The sequence below is a fragment of the Lates calcarifer genome, linkage group LG9 (assembly GCF_001640805.2).
Source record: "Lates calcarifer isolate ASB-BC8 linkage group LG9, TLL_Latcal_v3, whole genome shotgun sequence".
Lineage (NCBI taxonomy): Eukaryota > Metazoa > Chordata > Actinopteri > Centropomidae > Lates > Lates calcarifer.
In genome coordinates, this window is record NC_066841.1 from 11648307 (window position 1) to 11668510 (window position 20204).

The window sequence follows — 20204 nt, forward strand, 5'->3', positions numbered from 1 at the left end:
GCCAACCTCATAGCACTTGAGAGCATCACAGTGCATCACTAAAGTCTGTAAGACATTCATTTGTACATACATTCATCCTCTGAATGTATGTGCAACATTTGTGGCGACCAAACCACATCACTGTCTCTAGAGTCACTCTGCTAGCATGGCTAAATATTGGTATCAGAGACACTTTGTTATCATGTGCCAGAAGCCTCGAGAACACCTGAGCAGACTTCAAATGACAACACCTTCCTCAAATTTCAAGAAGGTATTTAATCTCCTCCGCCTTTAATGGAACAAATGTGCCAGTCAAACGGAGCAAAGTGGTCCAAACAGAGGGTGTTTCTGTGCAGGAACAGAGGGAAGGAAACACAGGTGCCCTGTGTCAGACCGGCCTATTAAACAACACACAGGCCCTGGAGGCAGGAAGCTACTATTGACTGGGAGACATCAAGAAAAACACACCTTTCAAAGCACACACACACACACACACACACACACACACACACACACATCGAGGTGGATAAAATCTACCAGGTATCAGGTACTGCCCCGAGGGAGAAGGTTGACCTGCGGAGGCCGGGGGGAGTCAAACACACAGCTGACAAATACCTCATTCAACATCACACACTTCTCGATTATCCTGATTTATCCTTGATTTACACGCAGTAGATTAAACATTACAAAGTAAAGAAGAATAGATGTAAATATTCACAGATTTAGATTCAATCCTGGAGGTAAAACTGATTCCTGTATGAGTTGAAAGATAAATTGAGATAAGATGGAGGAGATTAGTTCACAAACATTCTTGCTCTGCCCGACACGTCGCATTAACCCATAGAGCGCCGACTTTGAGATTCCCGTCCAGTATGTTTGTCCTGCATCTTAAAAGCTGCCGAGTCTGCGCCTGAGGAGTGTTGTCAGAGGCAGGAGTGCATGTGGAAGAGGAGAGGGCAAAGAGAGGTCATGCGTTGAAACGCCCTTAAGCAAGGCACTTGCCTTAACTCTTTCAATGAGAGGCTCCTTTTACTACAAAAGCTCAGCGTTTGTAAAAAAGGGGCATGAAGGTCGGTTATGATGAAATCTAAAGAGTGACTCGTGTTTGGACTGGGTCTGATTGGCAAATAAAATGAAAATGTCTGGGGTTTGAGTCTGGCCATGAGAAAAGCCACACTAATGAGTGCAGTCTGGGAGGAAAAAAAGGAGTAGGGAAGATGTTTTTCTTCAGTGCCCATCTCTTTGAACGCAAGTTACAGCAATAAAAGAATATTACTTCCACTGAGAAGGAAAATGACACTCGTATGGAAACCGAATATATGGAGTGTGTTTGGTTCTTTACAGTCAGGAGGCTACAGGAGTGGTACAAGTGGATAAGAGCAGGGGAGAATAAGAGTGGAGTTAATGTCTCAGTGAAAGAGGCAAATGGAGCCTGAGTAGAAAAACAAACCCCCCCTGGAAGGACCACAGAGAGATTTCAAGGGCCCTGGATGGAGAGGGCCACATCCCAACAACAGCAGCAGTCAAGAGCAAAAAGATGGGAGACGGAGAGACAGACAGATGAGGGGGGGGACGGAAGAAAGCAGTTTTTCAATAGCCAGAGTGGGAGAAATTAAGTGTTAGTGCAGATAAGAGATAAAGAGTAACAAGTAGAGCGTGCGAGGCGTCAGCAGCAGATGGAGAATGTGCGTCAGGAGGAGCATTGAGGGCAGGGGGGAAAAAAAATAATCTCTGGGATGAATGTGAGCATCTACAGTACAGTTTATGTTTGTTGGCAGTGTTTGCAGGTGTTTGTGGCTCATATTTACCAAGCATTTCAGAGCTATTGTGGATGTTGAGCAATGTTCAAAGCGAACATTGTGAGCAAGGGGGGAGGAGAGAAACAGGAAAAGAAAAAAGGGGGTTGGGGGGGCAGAAGTGACCTTAAGTGTCGGGGTCTTTTTTTTGGCACCCACGCCGGGCCAAGCCCCTAATGATCACAACTTGAGCTCTTGCCTTTTTAATTACCCACCCAGGCCTGACTGAGTCGCACAAAGCTGGAGAATGGGGTGGCGCAGATGGAACAAAAAACAGGCCAATTCCTTGGGAAGGATGCCCTCTGAACCTAGCAGCTAAATGCAGCCCCTGCTGCTCCAGCACCGGTCATTATTGTTGTTGGAGAGGAGGAGAGAGATGGTACTCCAAAACAAGGCCACCACCACCGCCGAAGTCATGGTCCGCAGGCCATGTGAGAAGAGCTTCAGTCGAAGGCTCCACTGTGACGCCACCGCCAAACGAGCACCTTTAACACAGACTGCGGCCCCTGAACGCAACACATTATTAAACATTTCAGTTTGATCTGAAAAACAAGAGCAGCTAATGGCTGCCTCTCGCTGTAACATTTCGTCACAGGCCCGAGAGCATGTAGGTTAGCTGAGATGGCGTCGCCTTTCAGCGTGCCCTGCTGAAGGTGCTGGAAACGGCCCCCGGGCGCCTGTCACTCATGTGGTCCATCAGTCACCCTCATCTGCAGAATCTGACGTTATCTTAATGAGCCTTTGTTATTCCTGCAAATGAATGGATACCACTTCCATTCACAGGACAAGTTGAGCATTATCACATTAAGCACCACAGATGATCAGATTTCCTGATGTCTGTCAGTCCAGGTGGGAACGGAACCTACAAGATGAACAAGGTGCTTCAGGTCTAACAAAATGTCCGCTTATCCTGCGCCTTGATCAGACTCGGACACCCAGACAGGATGGTGTGCCCCTGTCTGTATTGTCTGTGCTCTTCATTGCGTTTCCTATTGTCACATCACATTCCAGTGGGAGGAATGTGTGTGTTTTGAGTGTATTTGTGTGTGTTGTGAGTGTTTGGAGGTGGTGTGTGTGTGTGTGTGTGTAGTGGTGGGTGGGTGGTGGGGTTTAATTCCAGACATCCTGCTCTTATTGTCGACCGCCCCAGGTCAACCGCTGCTCAACATGTCAGACTGAAAGAGAACAAAATGGGGCCCGTGCCACTGAGAGCGATCACACACACACACACACAAATGGGTCTGCTCCATGTATCAGTTCAGGGTAATCGTGGTGTTCAATCGTAAATTTTTTGGGACATTCATTTCAAATTTAGACATTCAGTTTTTTGAAAAAAAAAAAGAAAAAAAAAAAAAAAAGCAAAAGTGTAAAGTAATTGTTTCCATGTTTTTCTAGGAAGATCAGTACCTGAATGACCACTTTTATAAACCACTGCACTCTCAGATCAATTTAACTGGAGTTAAGTTGAATCTATTCGTTGGATCAGCCTGTGGTGCTGTTGTTAACATTTTAAAATCCTTCTCTCTCCTTTTGTTCAGTTTCAGAGTTCTATGGAAACACAGAGGGTTTTATACAAAATAAAACATACTTTGAGATTAGACAGTAAATTGAGAACAAACAACAGATGGCTGTGTACACATTCCAGCCTGATATTTAAAGGTGCCTGACAACTTGTGTATATATCTCCCACTTTATCATGTTGGCCATTTTTTTCCCTTGAAAGTACACTTTCTTATTTAAAAAATAAAAAAATAAATAAAAATGGCTGCATACTGTAACAGACAGTCATGTTATTTGAGCTAGGGATGGAAACAAACACACACATTCAGTTGTAATCATTTCACTGTGTTGGGATCCTAACAAAAACTGATTTTACATTTTTATGGAAAATGCAACAAAACAAATTTGATCGTAGAAAGTAAAAAAAAGAAAGAAAAAAAACATGACTGAAAATACACTGTAAAAGCAATAAAGATAGTATATAGTATGCTTTCTGGAGATTTTTAAAATGTTCCTCCTCTTACTTTGCTGAAAAATCAAAATAAATAAAATAAACACATTTTGAGCCCTTTTTTCTACACATATTCTTACTGCTGCAGAAACCTATTTCAATCTGACATTACAGCTCGCAAAACCTTTAACTGTGGAGCAAACGTTTGAACAACCAGTGTTTGTTACATCTAAATTTAAAGACAACAACTGAATCATAGACACTTAAACCTTAAGTCTTAAAATCATCACCAGACTCATCCATACTGACTGATAAACATGTAACACAAGTAACATTTTATTTTTCCCCAAAAGAGAAGAAAATACAAAGCACGTTGGAAATAAACCCTTCATATGAACAGAATATGTGACAGTGACATTAACAAATCAACAATCTATGCACAATATTAAAAACAACAAAAGTGCAATTAGGGTTTCTTAAAACAAGTTTTTAACTAAATGACCCCACATCTCATCGCTCTACATTCACTCAGACATGTCCTGTACTACAGCACCCTCTTGTGGTGCAAGTCTTAAAAGGCACCTTTTGTACCAAGACGTACAACACTGCAAATTAAACCAATTTAGAACTATTTTGAGTATTAAAACAGGCCAGAATTATTTTTTAAAAAACAAAATAAATTAGGCCCAGACATTCTGAGTCCCTCAACCAAAGAATCAGGTTCTCCCCCTCTATTATGAGACAGCCTGAGAGTCGGGGATTCCCTGAGGTTTATTTTTGAAAAAGTGCGCAAGATAAAAATGCAGAAAGACACTAAAACCAAACAACTTGCTGAGACAGATTTCATTTATAACTCTGGTGTTTTCCTGCTCCTGTGCTCAGTGCTTCCCATCAGCTCGCAGCAGAAATATATAAAACTGCTTTTGTAAAAGGCCACGAACCGGTCGTATTATCTCTGAGGAAAACATCTCTCAGGCCTCTTTATTCCATCGAGGGATGATAGTCCTGCGATAAGTCCGTCTTTCAGAGATATTGCGTCTGACTTTGACCACAGTCGGAGGAGCCATCTCTAGCTCTAGAGAGGGGCTGGAGTGAGACTTTTTCAGGCTGCCCTCCTCCTCCTCTTCCTCCCCCACAGAGTCAGCACACACGGCTTTATCGAACAGGATCAGGTCTGCAGCGCTCAACACGTCATCACCTGTCTTCTGCACGCTCATCCAGCCCTCCAGAACCTGGATGTAGGTCTCATAGCGGCACATCTGCGGGGTTTGAACAAGAGAGGCAGGGTCACTTGTGGGTCTTTTTTACGTTTATATACACACACACTTTCTTCTTCTCACTCACAACACCTCCTCTACCTCGTGCTGCAGGTACTCTGCTCTGACGCGATGCTCCTCCAGCTCCTTGGCTTTAGCTTTTTTGCCCTCCGGCGTGTTTTGGTGCAGGTACGATAGGTCCGCCTTGAAGGACTCTAGCATACCTGCATGAGATTGCAGCTGACGATCCTGCACAGGGAGTAGCAGAGAGGAACAGATAAAGGGCTTCATGCAAATACACTTCATGCAAATCCTGCTGAGGAACTAAAAGAATTAATGGTGAGTGAAAGTGTTACCAGGGATGAAGGCTGCAAATTCATTTCAGCTAGACGTTGCACAGTATAGATGTGTATCATAGAAAATATGTATCATGTATGTCATTTCTGTGCTGCAATAGCTGTTATCAGAGTTATAATTCTTTGACTTTGACTTTGACTTTGACTTATAATTCAACTGCATTTTGAGAGAATTTTACTAACCTGATTACATAATTACCTAATTTGTATCATCCAAACAAACACAGACAGACTGATTTTAAAGTAAGATTATGTAACTTCTGAAAGAAGACACAACTCTGTATTCTACAAATTAAAAGTTGAATTTACAGGACAAATGAACCTTCACTCAGTCCAACACTCTCAGAGGTTTTGTTTGTTAACAAAACTTTAACTGGATGTTGCTATGTAACAGATGTTAGATGTGAGGACTCTGTTCTCTCCTAACATTATCCAAAGTGACCACTGTTTAGCAAAAGGTAAAGGGAGTACTCTAAAATATGATGGTTTTATTAGTCTCTAAAATTATCAAGAAAAGGTGAATGGAAACAACAGCGATTTTGGGAAATTAATGCAGCTGTAACTGCTGTATATTATTATTATTGGTAATAACTATGTGGTGTTTTGTGACTTACAAGACAAAATTTTTCATATAAAGGGGTGGCTTGGCATAAATAAAAAAAAGTCTGATATCTCTGAGTTAGACAATGGAGAAAAGATTGCTAAAATGCTCAGCTAAGTAACCTGCGACATTTTCAGCTGACCAGCGTTCACTGTAACATATTTAACACTGAAAAACAAGAATGATTCAGTAAAAAAAAAAAAAAAAAAAAAGTAAAAGAACTTGGAATTGTAAGGAAATCAAAACGTCCAAGAAAGAGAAATAGGAGTGTGTACCAGAGTGTGAGCAGACTGCGAGGCGGGGAGGATTGGCCTGAAGAACTTCCTCTGGGAGCCGACAGCAGCGGGGAACGGAGGCGAGGAGTGAAGAGCCGAAACCAGGTTGATGCGGCTGATCCACGAGTTCATCTCTACTTTGGATCTGAGCATAAAACAAACAAATGTTCAACACTGGCTGTTGCATTATTTAGCAAACACACACACCTACATAGGGATTCCAGCTGTGCTGTGACTTACGAGGCCTGAAAGAGAAAAACCCTCCAATCAGCCGTCTGCAAACGGAACACGTGCGGCTTCTTGGTGTAATCGGCCGCCGGCTCGGCCAGAGAGTGGTGCACACTCACCACCTCCTCATTAGTCTGATGATCCCTCCTGTAATCATCCTGACACACACACACACACACACACACACATACATACACACACACACACACACACACACACCACACACACACACACACACACACACAATGAGGGGAAAGTACAGAGATGTATTTATAAGCATAGGCAGTATGATGTTATTTTCTCATGATAAAACCTGAAGCTGAGTTACTGACCTTCTGTAAGTAAAGGACCATTCCCCTCAAAACTCCATAGAAAGTTTTCCAGCCTCTCTTCCCCCAGGGAGCTGCAACATGGAAAGCATGTATGTGAAGATTAGACACTAAAGACGCTGAAGTCAAAGCGTACCACAATAAAAGACACTCAGCACCTTTACAGCTCACCTAACAAATATCAAAATATAGTCAACTGTTATTTTAATGGAGAGCTGAAGCGTCTTACTGCATACAAATAATAATATTATTTGAGAGGTTATACAATGTCAATATTGATTAATTAAAACTGAAAAATGTCTGTTTTCCAAACCAAACAATGTTTTCTCATTTCAAAATAAAAGTTTGTGTAAAGTCAGAACTGTGTTTAAGAAGTTACAAACTAGATATTTTCTGTGCGTGTCCTCCATTACTGTCATCATAGCGAAAGTCATCATTATAATATCATACATACTCACCAATTGATGTTGTTTTCATGTACTTAAAATGCTCAACCACCCACTTTTAAAGTGTCAGTTAAAATAAATAAGAGATTTCACCTTTGAATAATAACTATAAACTGTTCTCAAAGGCAAAACAAGCAGGACTCACTGCGTTTGCCGTCAATGTCCGCATGAAGCTTTCTCTGGAGGAATCCCTCTTTGACCACTGAGGCCTTTTTGTCGTGAGGAACATCCTGGAAGGGGTTGGCTTTTGAGCGCAGCGGTGCATCGTCTCCCGTATCTTCGTCCAGCAACACAGAGGTCTTCAACTCCTCCTCATCACTTCAACACAAGATGGAAGATTATTTTGTGAGATTAGATAAGTGAAGGGTATGACAAAGGAAGAATTGATGAGAGAAAATGACTATTGTCCACTTACACAGCCCACTGCAGCGGCTCACTCTTAATGGAATTGTAAAGACTCTAAAAAGTAGGTGGAGAAGAAAAATTCAAATGACATTTACATCAGCAGGGACTAAACCTTGCTTCAATAAAATGTGCTTTCTGAAAACTTCAATGAGGGTATTACTTTCAGGAGATCCTTGCTGAAGTTTTCACCCTCATTCATCCCATCCAAGTTGGACACAAACTTAGAGGAGGACATGGATTTTCCCACATGCTATCAACAAACACACAAAACATGTGACTGACTAAATCTCTAACCAGCTGGTAAACTAGTGTCACGTCAAAACAAAATTTACAATGTCATCAATCATTTCCTTTAGTCATGAACGTGTCGTACCTGTCCATGCAAGTCTGTGTTGAGAAGCATCAAAGCGCACGTCAGAGCCAACACAGCACCTGAGGATATAAACAAAAGAAAGTGATAATGACACATGCATCTGTCATACATGAATAGTTGCTGCTCTGTCTCTGAGCATAAACCAAAAATATCAAGTAAGAGACTCACCTGAAGAGGAGAAGGAGTCTGGGTTACACTGATGGAAGCGGCAGGAGAAATGCTGCAGCACACGCTCCCTCTCCTGGGTCTCTCCTATCAGTATCACAACTTTCAGAAAAGATCTGAAAGAAAGAGAAAGCAAAAGAATGTAAAGAGATTACGAGATGTTTTATGAGTTTGTGCTTTGTAAGAGATGTCACTGAACAGAATCCAGGCTCCGCCTCTGTAATTCTCACCTCAGGGCATGATCCAGGGTTTGCCCGGTGAAATCAAAGAATTTGAGGTATTCCTCTCCGACAGCGTGACTGAAGGCGTTACTAAACAGAGAAAAAATAACATTGTGCATTAATATTGTCATGAATTTCATGATTGCATAGAAACACAGTGAGACGCTGCTTTTCAGCCTGGTGTCGGTGCATATTATGGGTCAGAGTCCAAAAAAACTGGTTACTACACTTCCCATAATTCAATTCAATAACATCTTTCAGTAAACTCTCTGTGCCTTAGAAATGTGCAAGTCTTTAAAGCTCCACACCCTCATTGTGTAACACAGACTTTCTGTTATTAATGTGTGGCTGAGATAACTCTGATGGTATCATCAGGGTTATTTTCTCAGATATTAGAATATGCGCCCAAAACCGCAGAAGTCATTATACAACTGTTTTCAAAGGTTGAGCAGTCCTCGCTGTAACATATAAACTGATCTAAATGCACAAAATCTGTTGAATGCCCTTCATGTTATATGGCAGACGATGGAATAAATAAGAAGGTGTTTATGTGGAATAAAACACACAGTTCTCTGTGGGCAGAAGAGCTTCACTCAGTCTGTGAGGAGGTGGATATGCTGTGTATCTATAGGAATCATTTATGTTCTAATGCTGACATTATTAAAAGCCAGCTTACAGTGACATTTAAAGAAAAAAGGTTTGAAAGTATCTTAGGATGTTTGTGTACAAGAAAACAAATGACAGCTAATGTTTCGTGACGTGGCTCGACATATCCTGGTGTAAAGATGAACACAAATTACAAAGATGTTCAATTTTGTTGCAAACATTGTTTCAAAACCTGGGAAAATAAGGAAAGGTGACATGTCCACCTGATTTCCCCAGTTCTATACACTGATGTAAATGTTTAGCAGTGATTTATGAATTTTATTGTAGATTATGAAGGTCTGGCAGTCTGACTGTGAAAGATGGTTCTCTAATTTTGGACTACTGTATTGTTTAACAATGTATACAAAGCAATCTGGTGCAGGCTTATTTGAATTTATAGTGTCTTGTAGGCCCATGACAGCTGGGCATAACTGTCATTCACTCACTGTTAATATATCACTATACAGTATTTATGGCCAGCTCTGTGACTGCACAGCAGAAAACCCAATGCAGCTAAATCTTCCACTGACTAGTACTCCTGACCTCATCACCTTTCAGTTATGCAAAAAAAGAACAAAAAAAGATTTGAAAATATAAAACATGTGCTTACTCTTTATCTAAGTGCTTCACCACGTCTACACGTTGGATCCCGTCCAACTTGTACAGCCGTTCAGCGAGGTGGTGGGCCATCTCTCTGTCCACCTCACCTCCATTCATAAGAGGCACAGCTGTCTCGGGGGGCTTGGGTTGCTCTCCATTTGCTATGACTGTTTGTGCATCTCCATTCTCAGAAACTCCTACTTCTTCAGCCTGCTGTAACGTCTCAGCCTGTGTGCCCACCTGGTTTAACGCCACCTCTGCTGTCTGCTGTGTGACCTCAGCCTCCGGAGACATCTGCTCTGTTATTTCTGACTGGTATGAATTCTCTGGTTCCACAAGCTGCTCAGGGAGAGGTGGTGGAGGAGAGTTGGTCATTTGCTGTGACTGCTCATTCTGCATTGTTGGCTCTGTCTGTTCTTGCTGCTCTGCAATTGCTTCCGCATCAACACAAACTGACTGCTCTGACTGAGCTGACTCCTCTGTCTCCTCTGTCTGCTCTAACTGAGCCGACTCCTCTGTCTGCTCTGTATTTTCAGGTTGGGTTGATTGCTCTGTCAGCTCCATCTGTGGTGACTGTTCCAAATGTTCTGACTGTCCTAACTGCTCAGAGTCTTCAGAGTGTTGCTCCTCTATCTGCTCAGGCTCTTTGGTCATTTCCAGCTGCTCGGATTCCGAGTGTTCGGGCTGTGGTGATGCCTCTCCCTCCTCAAAAGCTGTCTGATCGCAATCTGGTTGCTCAGAGCAACTTGTCTCCTCCAGGTTTTCAGTCAGCTCTAGTATCTCTTGTGAGTTTTCTATCCTCTCTGCATTTTCTGCCTCTTGTATCAAAGCTTCTTCACCATTGTCCACAGCCTCCGACTGTTCTGGTTCCACATTCTGAGCTACATCTTCACACATCTCTGGCTCTTCAGTCTGACGTGTGGGATCTTCATGTAACCGTTCCAGTATTTCTATGTCCTCTTCAGTCCCTGAGTGCTGACTTTCCTCCAGAAACTCTGACTGTTGCAGATCAATTAGCTTATCTGGGTTTAAGGTTAGTCCAGTATCATCACTTTGTAGTAGCTCTGCAGAAACCTCCCTGTAAAGTGTGGATGAAACATGCAATGTAGTTAACGTTTTATTAGCACATGGCAATGTGACATGATTAACATAATGAAAGCAATTACTTTTAATACACATTTCCTGTTCCCCTTTCCATGATACTCACACATCACTCACACAACTGACAGTTTTTGCCTCTTCACTTTCTTCGCTACAAAATACGTTAGTCACACTCTGCTCCTCTTCTTCCTCCTCACACCCCTCCTCAGTCTCTTCCTCAATCCCTACACCATTTGCTGAAGTTTGCCGCTCCTCTGAGTCTCCCTGTCCAGTCAGCAGAATGCTGGGCTCCTCCTGTTCCTCTTCTTGTTTTAAATCTACAAAACTCTCCACCTCGTCTCCTGAGCCTTCAGTCGCCTCCAGAGTATCAATTAATTCCGCAGTTTCAGCAGGATCTGAGGTTACTGAGTGTCCCTCCTCTTCTTCTGAGTCTGTCCTTGGGGGGATTTCTAGAAAATTGCACAGACATGTTCACAGTTTTTGCAGTAAAAGCTACAGCCACAAGAATGACTAGAATAAACATGAGTATTCTCAAACTGAACAAGCAACACATCTGCTATTTCACCTAATTAAAACTGTCGCTCTGAGTAATACGTACCATTATTACTGTCTACCAGCTCGTGTGTTGGATCTTCCTTTTCCTGTGTCGTCTGCTCTTGCACATCTGCAGCATCACATGGCTGGAAATTGCAACACAGGCCATCGATCATGAGCTTAAAATGTGTGAGAAAAACTTGTGATCGGCAGTGTGTTCATGAGTAGGTAGCCTCATCTGACCAACATGTCTGCTCTATTTCTCTCACTTCAGCTCAACTTACTACAGTAACCTAAAAGATGTGTATTTAAAGACAGAGGTGGTAACGGGAAAGCCAAGCCTATGCTAAATGAAGGAAGGGTTGATCACACAGGAAACTGGTGTCTAAGGGTGTGTAGAGACACAGAAATGAACAAAAATCTAAAAATAGCTAGCATGACAACATCACACCTCCTTGTGTTACTGCTTTTAATACAGAACATACCTCAAAGCCGTTTCCTGTCCACTCTAGATTTAAGTTCAGAAGCCGTGAATCAAACCCATCTTCTTCCTCATTCTCCCCCTGTACGACAGGCTCAGCGTTATCATCATCAGATTGGTGAAGTGACAGGGAAGTGGTGTCTAAGCTCGTCACGCCACCAGAATCCAGCTCATTGGCCAAGCTCCTGTCAGTCATGAGCGAAGGCATCTCTGTGAAGGTACCTGGCATGTCCCACTGTACTGTAGCGAAAGAAATTGGAGGACTGGTGCAGGTCATGGGGCGTACTGGCCATATTATTTGCTCCCATTGTTCCACCTCCTCAGAAGTTTCTTGTCCTGCCTTCAGGGAGAGATTGAGTTGATCCGTCCCGTGTGCCTGGTTTATCTGCACCTCTGTCTCGCCCCAAACAATGACCTCCTGTTCTCCATTGATACACTGGTGGTCTATAGAGGTCCATGGTTCCTCTTGGGGCTGCTGAAGGACTGAACCTTTACTATCTGGCAGAGAGGAGCACAAGATTTCCTCCTCCATTAGCTTCTCTCTCAGTCAGTTCCGTTGGTTTTCTTGAGGTTTTTGTGGGTTTTGGTGAAAGGTGGTGCAGCTGTAAATGTTGCCCTGCAACAAAACGTCCTCCTCTTCTACATGAAATTCATTTGGATTCTCATTTTTGTACGGCTGCAAAAATGTGAAATCCTGAAGCACGTCAAAAGCTCCAGCGCCGCCATTCACAGATCTGTGACAAAAGAATGAACCCATTAATGCTCAGAAATATTTAACCACACCCCCCAATCTTAAGCAGCACAACAAATTATTCCCTTGAATTTTGGGTCAGAAATATGCGGTTCCAAAAGCCTAAAGTTGCATGATTAAAAAAAAAAAACTCCTCTGTCTTCATGGACTATGAATGCCACATTAAAAAAAAACTTTTTGGGTAACCTCCAGGAGAAACATCTGATAGCTGGAAGACAAAAAAGCCATTCATGACACTCTACTATATTTGGCTGCAGAGTGATAGTGATGAATCAGAGAGTTTGTCTTTACACTGGCTCTACATTTTTCTATTCATCTGTGAGCAAGAGCAAATATAAAACTACTGAAGACAGCATTTAACACTGAATGCATCACTCTGACAAAAATACTCACCACATAATCCAAGTTAGAGAAGGTTTTTCTAGCCCATCTTGATCATTTGTTAAATTTAAACTAGTGCAGTGCAACAGACTTCAACTGAAATGTCACAAAAGCTCATCTGCACTTCCTGACCACAGACACAGAAAATCTGCCGAGCGTGAGCGAGAGAGACAGAGAGAAATAGAGGTAGAGAGATATAGGTGTATGTGTGTGGATTAGGAAGAATGGCAGAAGGTGGGGTTGAGGGGTTGTTTCTGGTGAGCAGTTTAACTGTCTACGCCCAGCCCTCCATGTTTATCATTTTATCTCTGCGCTGCACTGTGACCGTGGCCGATGGATGGGGCCACATTGAATGAGTGTCTGAGCCTGTAGTTGCTGTGTATCGTCAACATAAACCAAGGGAGTCTTGTTCAACAACACCAATGCCAGCAAGTGAACATTTATAACATTGCTTATAATGACTTATTATTTTCTGCCTATTTTAATCTCAAGGTTTATCTTGCCTTCATCTATCTTTCCCTCTCTCTGTCACACTTTTTTTCTCTATATCTATCTGTATGCATTATTCTATTCACGTCATGCAACACCAACATCCGGGACAGACTTTGACCACATTTCCTGTGTGGGTGCTCACTTCTCAGTTCCTGTCAGGGTGCAACAAGTGCTTCAATACATCTAAGAGAGTTAACAGAGATTAGCAAAGAGGATCATATGTCAACGAATCACACTGCATTAGAGACAAAATGACTTTACAAACTGAAACCTGCAAATGCACAATTGCCTCTCTTGATGTTTTCAAGCAAGAAACTGACAGCTTAGAAGACTGAATTTCATTCTAGGATTATACAGTCCTGATTATAATCTCTTCTTGCTCTTTGATAAAATATTGAGTGTTTCACATGATAACACAGCCAATCTGCTGTGGTGATGGCATCTTTGGCAGCACTGTTGATGATAGAAACTGTAGCAGAAATGCTCGAATGACTGTGGAGGTCTCCAGAAACAAACATTTTTCAGTCTCATGAGAGAGCAAACAAGAATAAATCATAATACTTTCAAGCAAATGTGAAATTATTCAGACAATCTGCAGTTTGTCCTGAATGGAGATTACCAAGAGAAGTTGCTTACAATGCATGGGAAGTTTATACCTCACGTCACACTGGAGAGGATGGTTAGCACATTAAAGGAGAAGTATTAATGTTTAAAAAAAAAAACACTCTGAGTAAAGTGAAAGTTGTGAAATGACTTACAGAATTTGTCAACAGAGGATAAACACTGTGTAGAATTTCATTCATTACCACCAGTGAGCATGGCACAGACATTAAGTTAAATATTTTCAAACCTCAAAAAAAACCTCTAAAAAAAATAAAATCTCATTAGGAGGAATCTTTTCGACTGTGAAGCATGACTTACCCGCTCCAGGCTCTTTAAAGCAACATCATATGATCAGCCGGCTTGTGAGGTTTTAAGTCAAGTCTTGTGGGAGAGAAAGACACACCACTGTGTTATACTGGGTTTATACCGCTGTCAAAGAGCCGTGCCTTCACAGACTCATTCACTCACGCTGGCACACACACACACACACACAAGCATACAAATACCCCTCAGTTGATTGTATCTGAACCTGCAGCGCACAACAAACTAGCCTCACATCCGCTCCTTTAAAGCCAGGCAGCGTCTCAGTCTGTGGTGTCGCATAACGATGCATGCAAGTCACAAGTCCTAGTCTGGACCAAGTCCTCCTCCTACTCTCTCTTCATGCTTCCTGTCCATTTTGGAGAGATCACAATCAGACTTCCATCTCCCTCCGTCCTGTTCGCCTCTCTGAAGATATGGCTGAGGGGAGAAAAAAGGGGGTAGAATTTAGAGGAGAGTAAGAGAGGGAAAGGTGCTGAGCTGCAACAACGAGGAAGGAAAAGGTACACGGTGATTGGCAGATGACTCAGGAGCTCAGAGACACCTGAGAGGCCCCAGCCCACGCCCACTGGCCTGAAGGCAAGCACACACACACACACACACACACACACACACACACACACACACACAGGTCAGGTGAGGGGAGTGGCTCTGCTTCATTCCTGCAAATGGAACCAGGGGCATGTGGTAAAACCAGAAGGTGTCCAGATTCAATGTGTACAAGTCATTAGGTATACTGGAATCAGCTGTGTCTCTTCCTGTTGATTTATTGGGCTGGTGTCTGGCTGCGGACAGAAAAGTCTGTTTAACATGGACACAAGGCTGTTTGTTAAAGGTTTACCCACAACATCAAGACTTTTTTTCTTTTTTAAATTTGCTTTAATTATTCAATTTTGTCTTTATTTAGTTTCACTAGCTAGTTTTAGCTTTACTGATACCACTTGCATAATTACCATTCTTCACTTAATTAGCATGAGTTACACAATCATTACTAGCGTCGTCATAGCATTTAGCATCATTTTTAGCCAACCTAGCTTAGCATTTTCATACGAATTATTAGTATTATCACTCTTCTTAACGTTAATGCAGTTAACTATAACGTCCTAACTAGCACATTAGCTGGTTAGACAAGCCGTAAGTTAACTTAGTGGTGTTATTCAACGTCGTTATATCATTATATGCTTAACATTATTAGCTTCACTATTGATGTAACTCAGTAAAAACAGGGTCATTAGCATGATTAGCATTCAGATAACCGTTGATATTAAAACATTGGCATTACCTAGCACTTATGTGAGCGTCCTTGCTAGTGGTTGTAGTAGTTGAGTTAGTGGCTGTGGTATCTGTAGTATTATTACTAGTAACGTAGTAGTGCTGCTGTGGTTTTACGGTTTTTCTTTTTGTTATTTTACCGACATTATCACCGCAATTATCTGACGGTGTAACCGTTGAGTCTGCCGAGGCCCTGGATAAACTTGCGGTTCCGCTCCACACCGCCAGTGGCGCTGTGGGGCTGAGCTCTGTCAACAAAACAAAACCAGCGTCTCCTCCGCCGTCACTTTCCTGCGCCTGTCCCCGCTTTTGTTTGTTCCGCACACGGCAGCAGCACGGCCGCACACACCCACCTTTTTTGTTTTCTTGGTCCAGATACTTGGAACCGTGCACAGCCGTGCTGAGTTGTCTGCAGCCGCTGCCGCTCGGTCTAACATGGCCAAGTCGAAGGACCTGAAAATCTTCCTAGAGTCGTCTCTGAATGAGATCTTCAAAGCCACAGTGAGCGACATCCTGGACTCGGTGGACAGGACCCTGTCCGAGTACCAGGGTACGATACAGAGGATCGAGTCTGAAAATGAGGGCCTGAAGCGGCTGCTGCTCGCACACAAGAGCAGGGAGTCTGCAGCGAGAGGTACGGCTGTCTGCAGTCGGTAAATACCAGAGGGTGCAGCTTTTGTTCAAGTCTGTCCCGCAGAGTCAACAAACTGTACCTGCGCATGTTTGTTTATCTGGACATAAATAAAACCCAGCGGCTCCTCAGTAAACAGACAGCAAGCAGGCGCAAACAATGCTGCATTCACGGGGCTGTGCAGATATATTTAAATCTGCAACGACTTGTCGACTGACAGTTAACCTGCAACTGACTATTAATGCTTTCAGTCATTTCTCAAGCAACAGGTCTAAACACATGCTGATTACAGTTTTTAAAACGTGATGATTTGCTGCTTTTTTGTCATATGTTAGAGTAGACTGATTAATTTAAGGTTTTGGGGTGCTTGTCAGATAAATCAAGCAATTCTAATCATTACTTTACAATTTATAGACAATTATCAAATAATGGAATTAATCGTTTGTTGTAGCCCTAACACGTATAGTTGTGTATAGTTCCTCATAATTAAGTGTAATAAACCTTAAACTATTTTCCACTACACGCTAATTCACAATATCTGTGTACCTGAAACATAACACTAAAGTTGTACAAATACATTAATCAGTAACACTTTTTAATTTGTTGTATTACATAGAAAACTACAGCCAAACTGAGACAGATAAAGTTAGCGACCAGCTGGTGAACTGAGAGCAATGAGCAGCTGAAGATCCCTCAGGATTTAGTGCAGTCAAGAACGGTTAAGAGGATAGTGAATGTTGCACTTACATTTGTCAGGTGGCCAGAAGCACAGCTCAGAGTGACTGTTAATGTACATGCTGACTGTGTCATAAACAGACTTAACAACTTATTGTGAGTGTTTTTGCTCTGCTCCTTCCAGCGACTAAAAAAAAATAAATGAATGCAACTTTAATTTGCAATGACAACATTCAAGTCTGTTGTCAGTGTTACTGTAGTTCTACCTAAGAACATGTGTGAGTCAAAGCCACAGTCTGTATGGTTTTATTCATTATTTTGGCCTTGATTTTTCACAGATATCCACAAACAAGATGCCACAGAGAAGCTTTTGACTCCAGGATGGAGCAGTCGTCCGATCAGTTCCACCCAGTCCATATGCAGCAGTGACAAGAAGAGCTGCAGGAGGAAGCATAAAGACAAGTTGAGGGAGAGTGTACCCTCTGCCTCCTTCTTTCTGCAGACCAATCACATGGTGGAACAACCATGTGTGAACATGTCAGAGGTAAGTATGCCCGCACAAACTTTGGTATCTATAAAAGCAGAGCCGGGCCTGGATGAAAGTGGTGCTATTGACCTCTCCCAGCCGTCATCCCTACTCAATCTGACAGTGAGGTCAGTAAAAGATGAGAGCACAGAGGTCAGTTGTGACAGTCAAGATACATATGCGCCTCTGCTGCCATCTTCAGGCCCAGACCAAGACTCCAGAGGCGGTGACGGTGAAGTTAAAGTCACCATTGTTTCTGACAGCTACATTCAAGATGGACAGTTCATTAAGAAAGAGGAGGAGGAGCAGCAGAATGGGGTGTTGCAGTATGGTGACAACGACTGTTTCTCTAAGCAGGAGTTGAAGCATGCGTTGAGATATTACCCTGAATCACAAGATCATGAGGGAGTAAGCAGAGAGGTTGCAGATCCAGAAGAAGAGACGCACAAGGAAAATGATTCGCCCACTGTTCCCGCGGACGAGTTTTTTGGAGATCCATGACAACTTCTTGCGCTGTCCCACCTGTCCCAAAACATTTAGCCGAGCAACCTCGCTCAACATCCACATCAAGACTCACAGCGCAGAGAAGGTGCACAGCTGCAGCTACTGCGGCAAACGCTTCGGCCGGGCTGACCTCCTCAAATCCCACAAGCGCACCCACACGGGTGAAAGACCCTACAGCTGCAACACCTGCAGCAAAACGTACGCCCACCCCAGCCAGCTCAGGATACACAAACGCATACACACTGGAGAGAAACCGTATTCCTGCTCACACTGCGGGAAGCGCTTCAACGAGCACAACCAGCTCAAAGTCCACTTGCGGACTCACACCGGGGAGAGGCCTTACAGCTGCAAGGAGTGCGGCAAAACATTCAGCAACGCAGGGAACCTGCGCATACACGAGAGGATCCACACCGGCGAGAAGCCGTACTGCTGCGCTCAGTGCGGGAAAAGGTTCAACGGCTTGGGCGATCTGAAAACGCATTACAGGATTCACACCGGAGAGAGGCCTTACAGCTGCGAGCTGTGCAAGAAGACCTTCAGCCAGACGGGCCACCTCACCATACACATGAGGATGCACACAGGGGAGAGGCCGTACAGCTGCAACGAGTGCGGCAAGAGGTTCACGGTGGCCAGCAGCCTCAAGCTGCACCAGAGGACTCACACGGGGGAGAAGGAGTACAGCTGCTCGTACTGCAGCAAGAACTTCAGCAGGTCGGGCCACCTGAAGAGACACGAGCTGGTCCACACCAAAGAGAAGGTCTTCCTCTGCAGCCAGTGTGGAAAGACCTACACGGACCAGTCCTCCCTGAAGAAGCATTTTGAAAATGCACGCGGCCAAGGAGCAGAGGGGTCAGGGCGAGGGAAGCACCAGTGAGGCTGAAACAAACCGAGTCCGACCCTCAGCCTCCGAGACACTTTCAGACACTGATAGAAATTTGAACCAAATTGTTGCAGCTGAATAACAAAAGAGCTGAGTTGCAAAATCCACTTGCTGGCTTTGAACCACATCTCACATTCTATATCAGCAGATGGAGTTTGTTTACAGTATTTGTCACAGAGATGACAGAGAGCACTACATCCGTGAAATTAGACACTGGACTGAAGAGAATGAATGAAAACTAGAAACAGACATCAGCTGTGTGATGAGTAAATGAGTAAATGATTCATAGGTGAGAGATTATCAGACCCCAAAACACTACACTGCAGATTATAACATTTTTAGTTTATGTTGGAGCCACAGTAGTCTCATTGTGATGAATGACATTTCTCTCAACATAGTTGCCACTGCGGTAACTGTGCAGAGTTGTAAAACCCTGTCCAAGAGTAATACAGACTGCTGTGCAGTGGTTTGGCGTCTTTGATAAGCCTCTAATCTAATTTATCTGTTACTGAATCTGGACTTCCTGCATCGTATTTAATTGTCTCACTGTAAAAACACTCCCCACCACCAGTGCAGCCCCTGTGTTGTTTTAACACAGAGCTAAATATTTAGTAGTGCTGTATGATTTATCGCTTATTGTATATTTGATTGATTAACTCTAATATTCTCCTTATAGGCTTCTCTCTCACATAGATACAGGAAGAGAAAACAGGACCCTAAAAGAATTTCAAAACCTATGTTACCAAAATATTGGTTATGTATTTATGAAATGCTTTTTACAAAAAGAAAAAAATGTTTGAATACGTCTGTCAGATTTACAGGGTGGTGTTCATCCACCCTGCTTAAAATTGCTGACAAGGAATAAATAAAAAAATTAACAATCTTAATTGGTTTTAGAAGTAAGATGCTTCTACACACATTTATACACTTTGTAGGCTGAGAGTTAGAGATGTGTACTGCTCAGTGATTTAAAGTGAAGATCATTAATATAATGCTGTATATAGCTTTAACTATACAGTCAGCAGTCTGATCTATACAACTGACAAGAATGTATTTGTGTAATAATGTTACTGCAGATATTCAGTATCGACTGACCAGCTTCCAGTAGTAAATTAATGATTGTTTTGTAAGCCACGCTGATCTGAAATAATGTCGAGCTTCTAGTGGGTTCATTTTAGGTTCTTCACTGTAATATCAGGAAACACGTCTCCTACCAAATAATGACACACGCAAGAGTAAAATGTCATGTTTATGATCATAGGGCTACTGTTTATTGTGGCGACTGGTTGATATACCTGCATAGCAATGTATATTAAACTGAGTGTTTGCTACTAGGAATTTATTGTGATTCAATTTTGTGTGATTTGTGTCTAAATTAAAGAAAACATTAACCAAAGCATTTTAATGTCTTATTTACCCTTTACAG

General features: G+C 42.7%; 3 protein-coding genes across 3 annotated transcripts in view; 2 read left to right on the forward strand and 1 right to left on the reverse strand.

The window, feature by feature from the left end:
- Positions 1-4031: 4031 nt before the first annotated feature.
- Positions 4032-11039, reverse strand: LOC108874443 (PH and SEC7 domain-containing protein 3; the record flags this gene model as incomplete). Its single annotated transcript, XM_018662900.1, is given in 13 exon segments — positions 4032-4985; positions 5085-5231; positions 6215-6359; positions 6455-6600; positions 6775-6845; positions 7363-7535; positions 7633-7676; positions 7783-7872; positions 7996-8054; positions 8164-8276; positions 8391-8471; positions 9637-10704; positions 10834-11039. Coding segments are annotated over 13 exon segments (2631 nt in total), but the record flags the coding sequence as incomplete, so codon positions are not given.
- A 4558-nt stretch (positions 11040-15597) lies between these two features.
- The window catches only part of LOC108874464 (gastrula zinc finger protein XlCGF52.1), a 41286-nt gene continuing 36679 nt past the window's right edge, over positions 15598-20204 (forward strand). The window contains exon 1 of the mRNA XM_051072914.1: positions 15598-16196. Within this exon, the coding sequence (XP_050928871.1) occupies positions 15998-16196 (199 nt within the window). The 5' untranslated portion in view covers positions 15598-15997. The remainder of the gene's footprint in view (positions 16197-20204) is intronic.
- On the forward strand, positions 16055-18772 carry LOC108874444 (zinc finger protein 239-like). Its single transcript, XM_051072724.1, has 3 exons — positions 16055-16196; positions 17207-17412; positions 17597-18772. The coding sequence occupies exon 3, from the start codon at positions 17849-17851 to the stop codon at positions 18770-18772; it is 924 nt and encodes a 307-aa protein (XP_050928681.1). The 5' UTR covers positions 16055-16196; positions 17207-17412; positions 17597-17848.

Excerpts from the sequence above, each read along its gene's own strand:
- LOC108874444 (XM_051072724.1), top strand. The coding sequence starts at position 17,849 with ATGATTCGCCCACTGTTCCCGCGGACGAGTTTTTTGGAGATCCATGAC.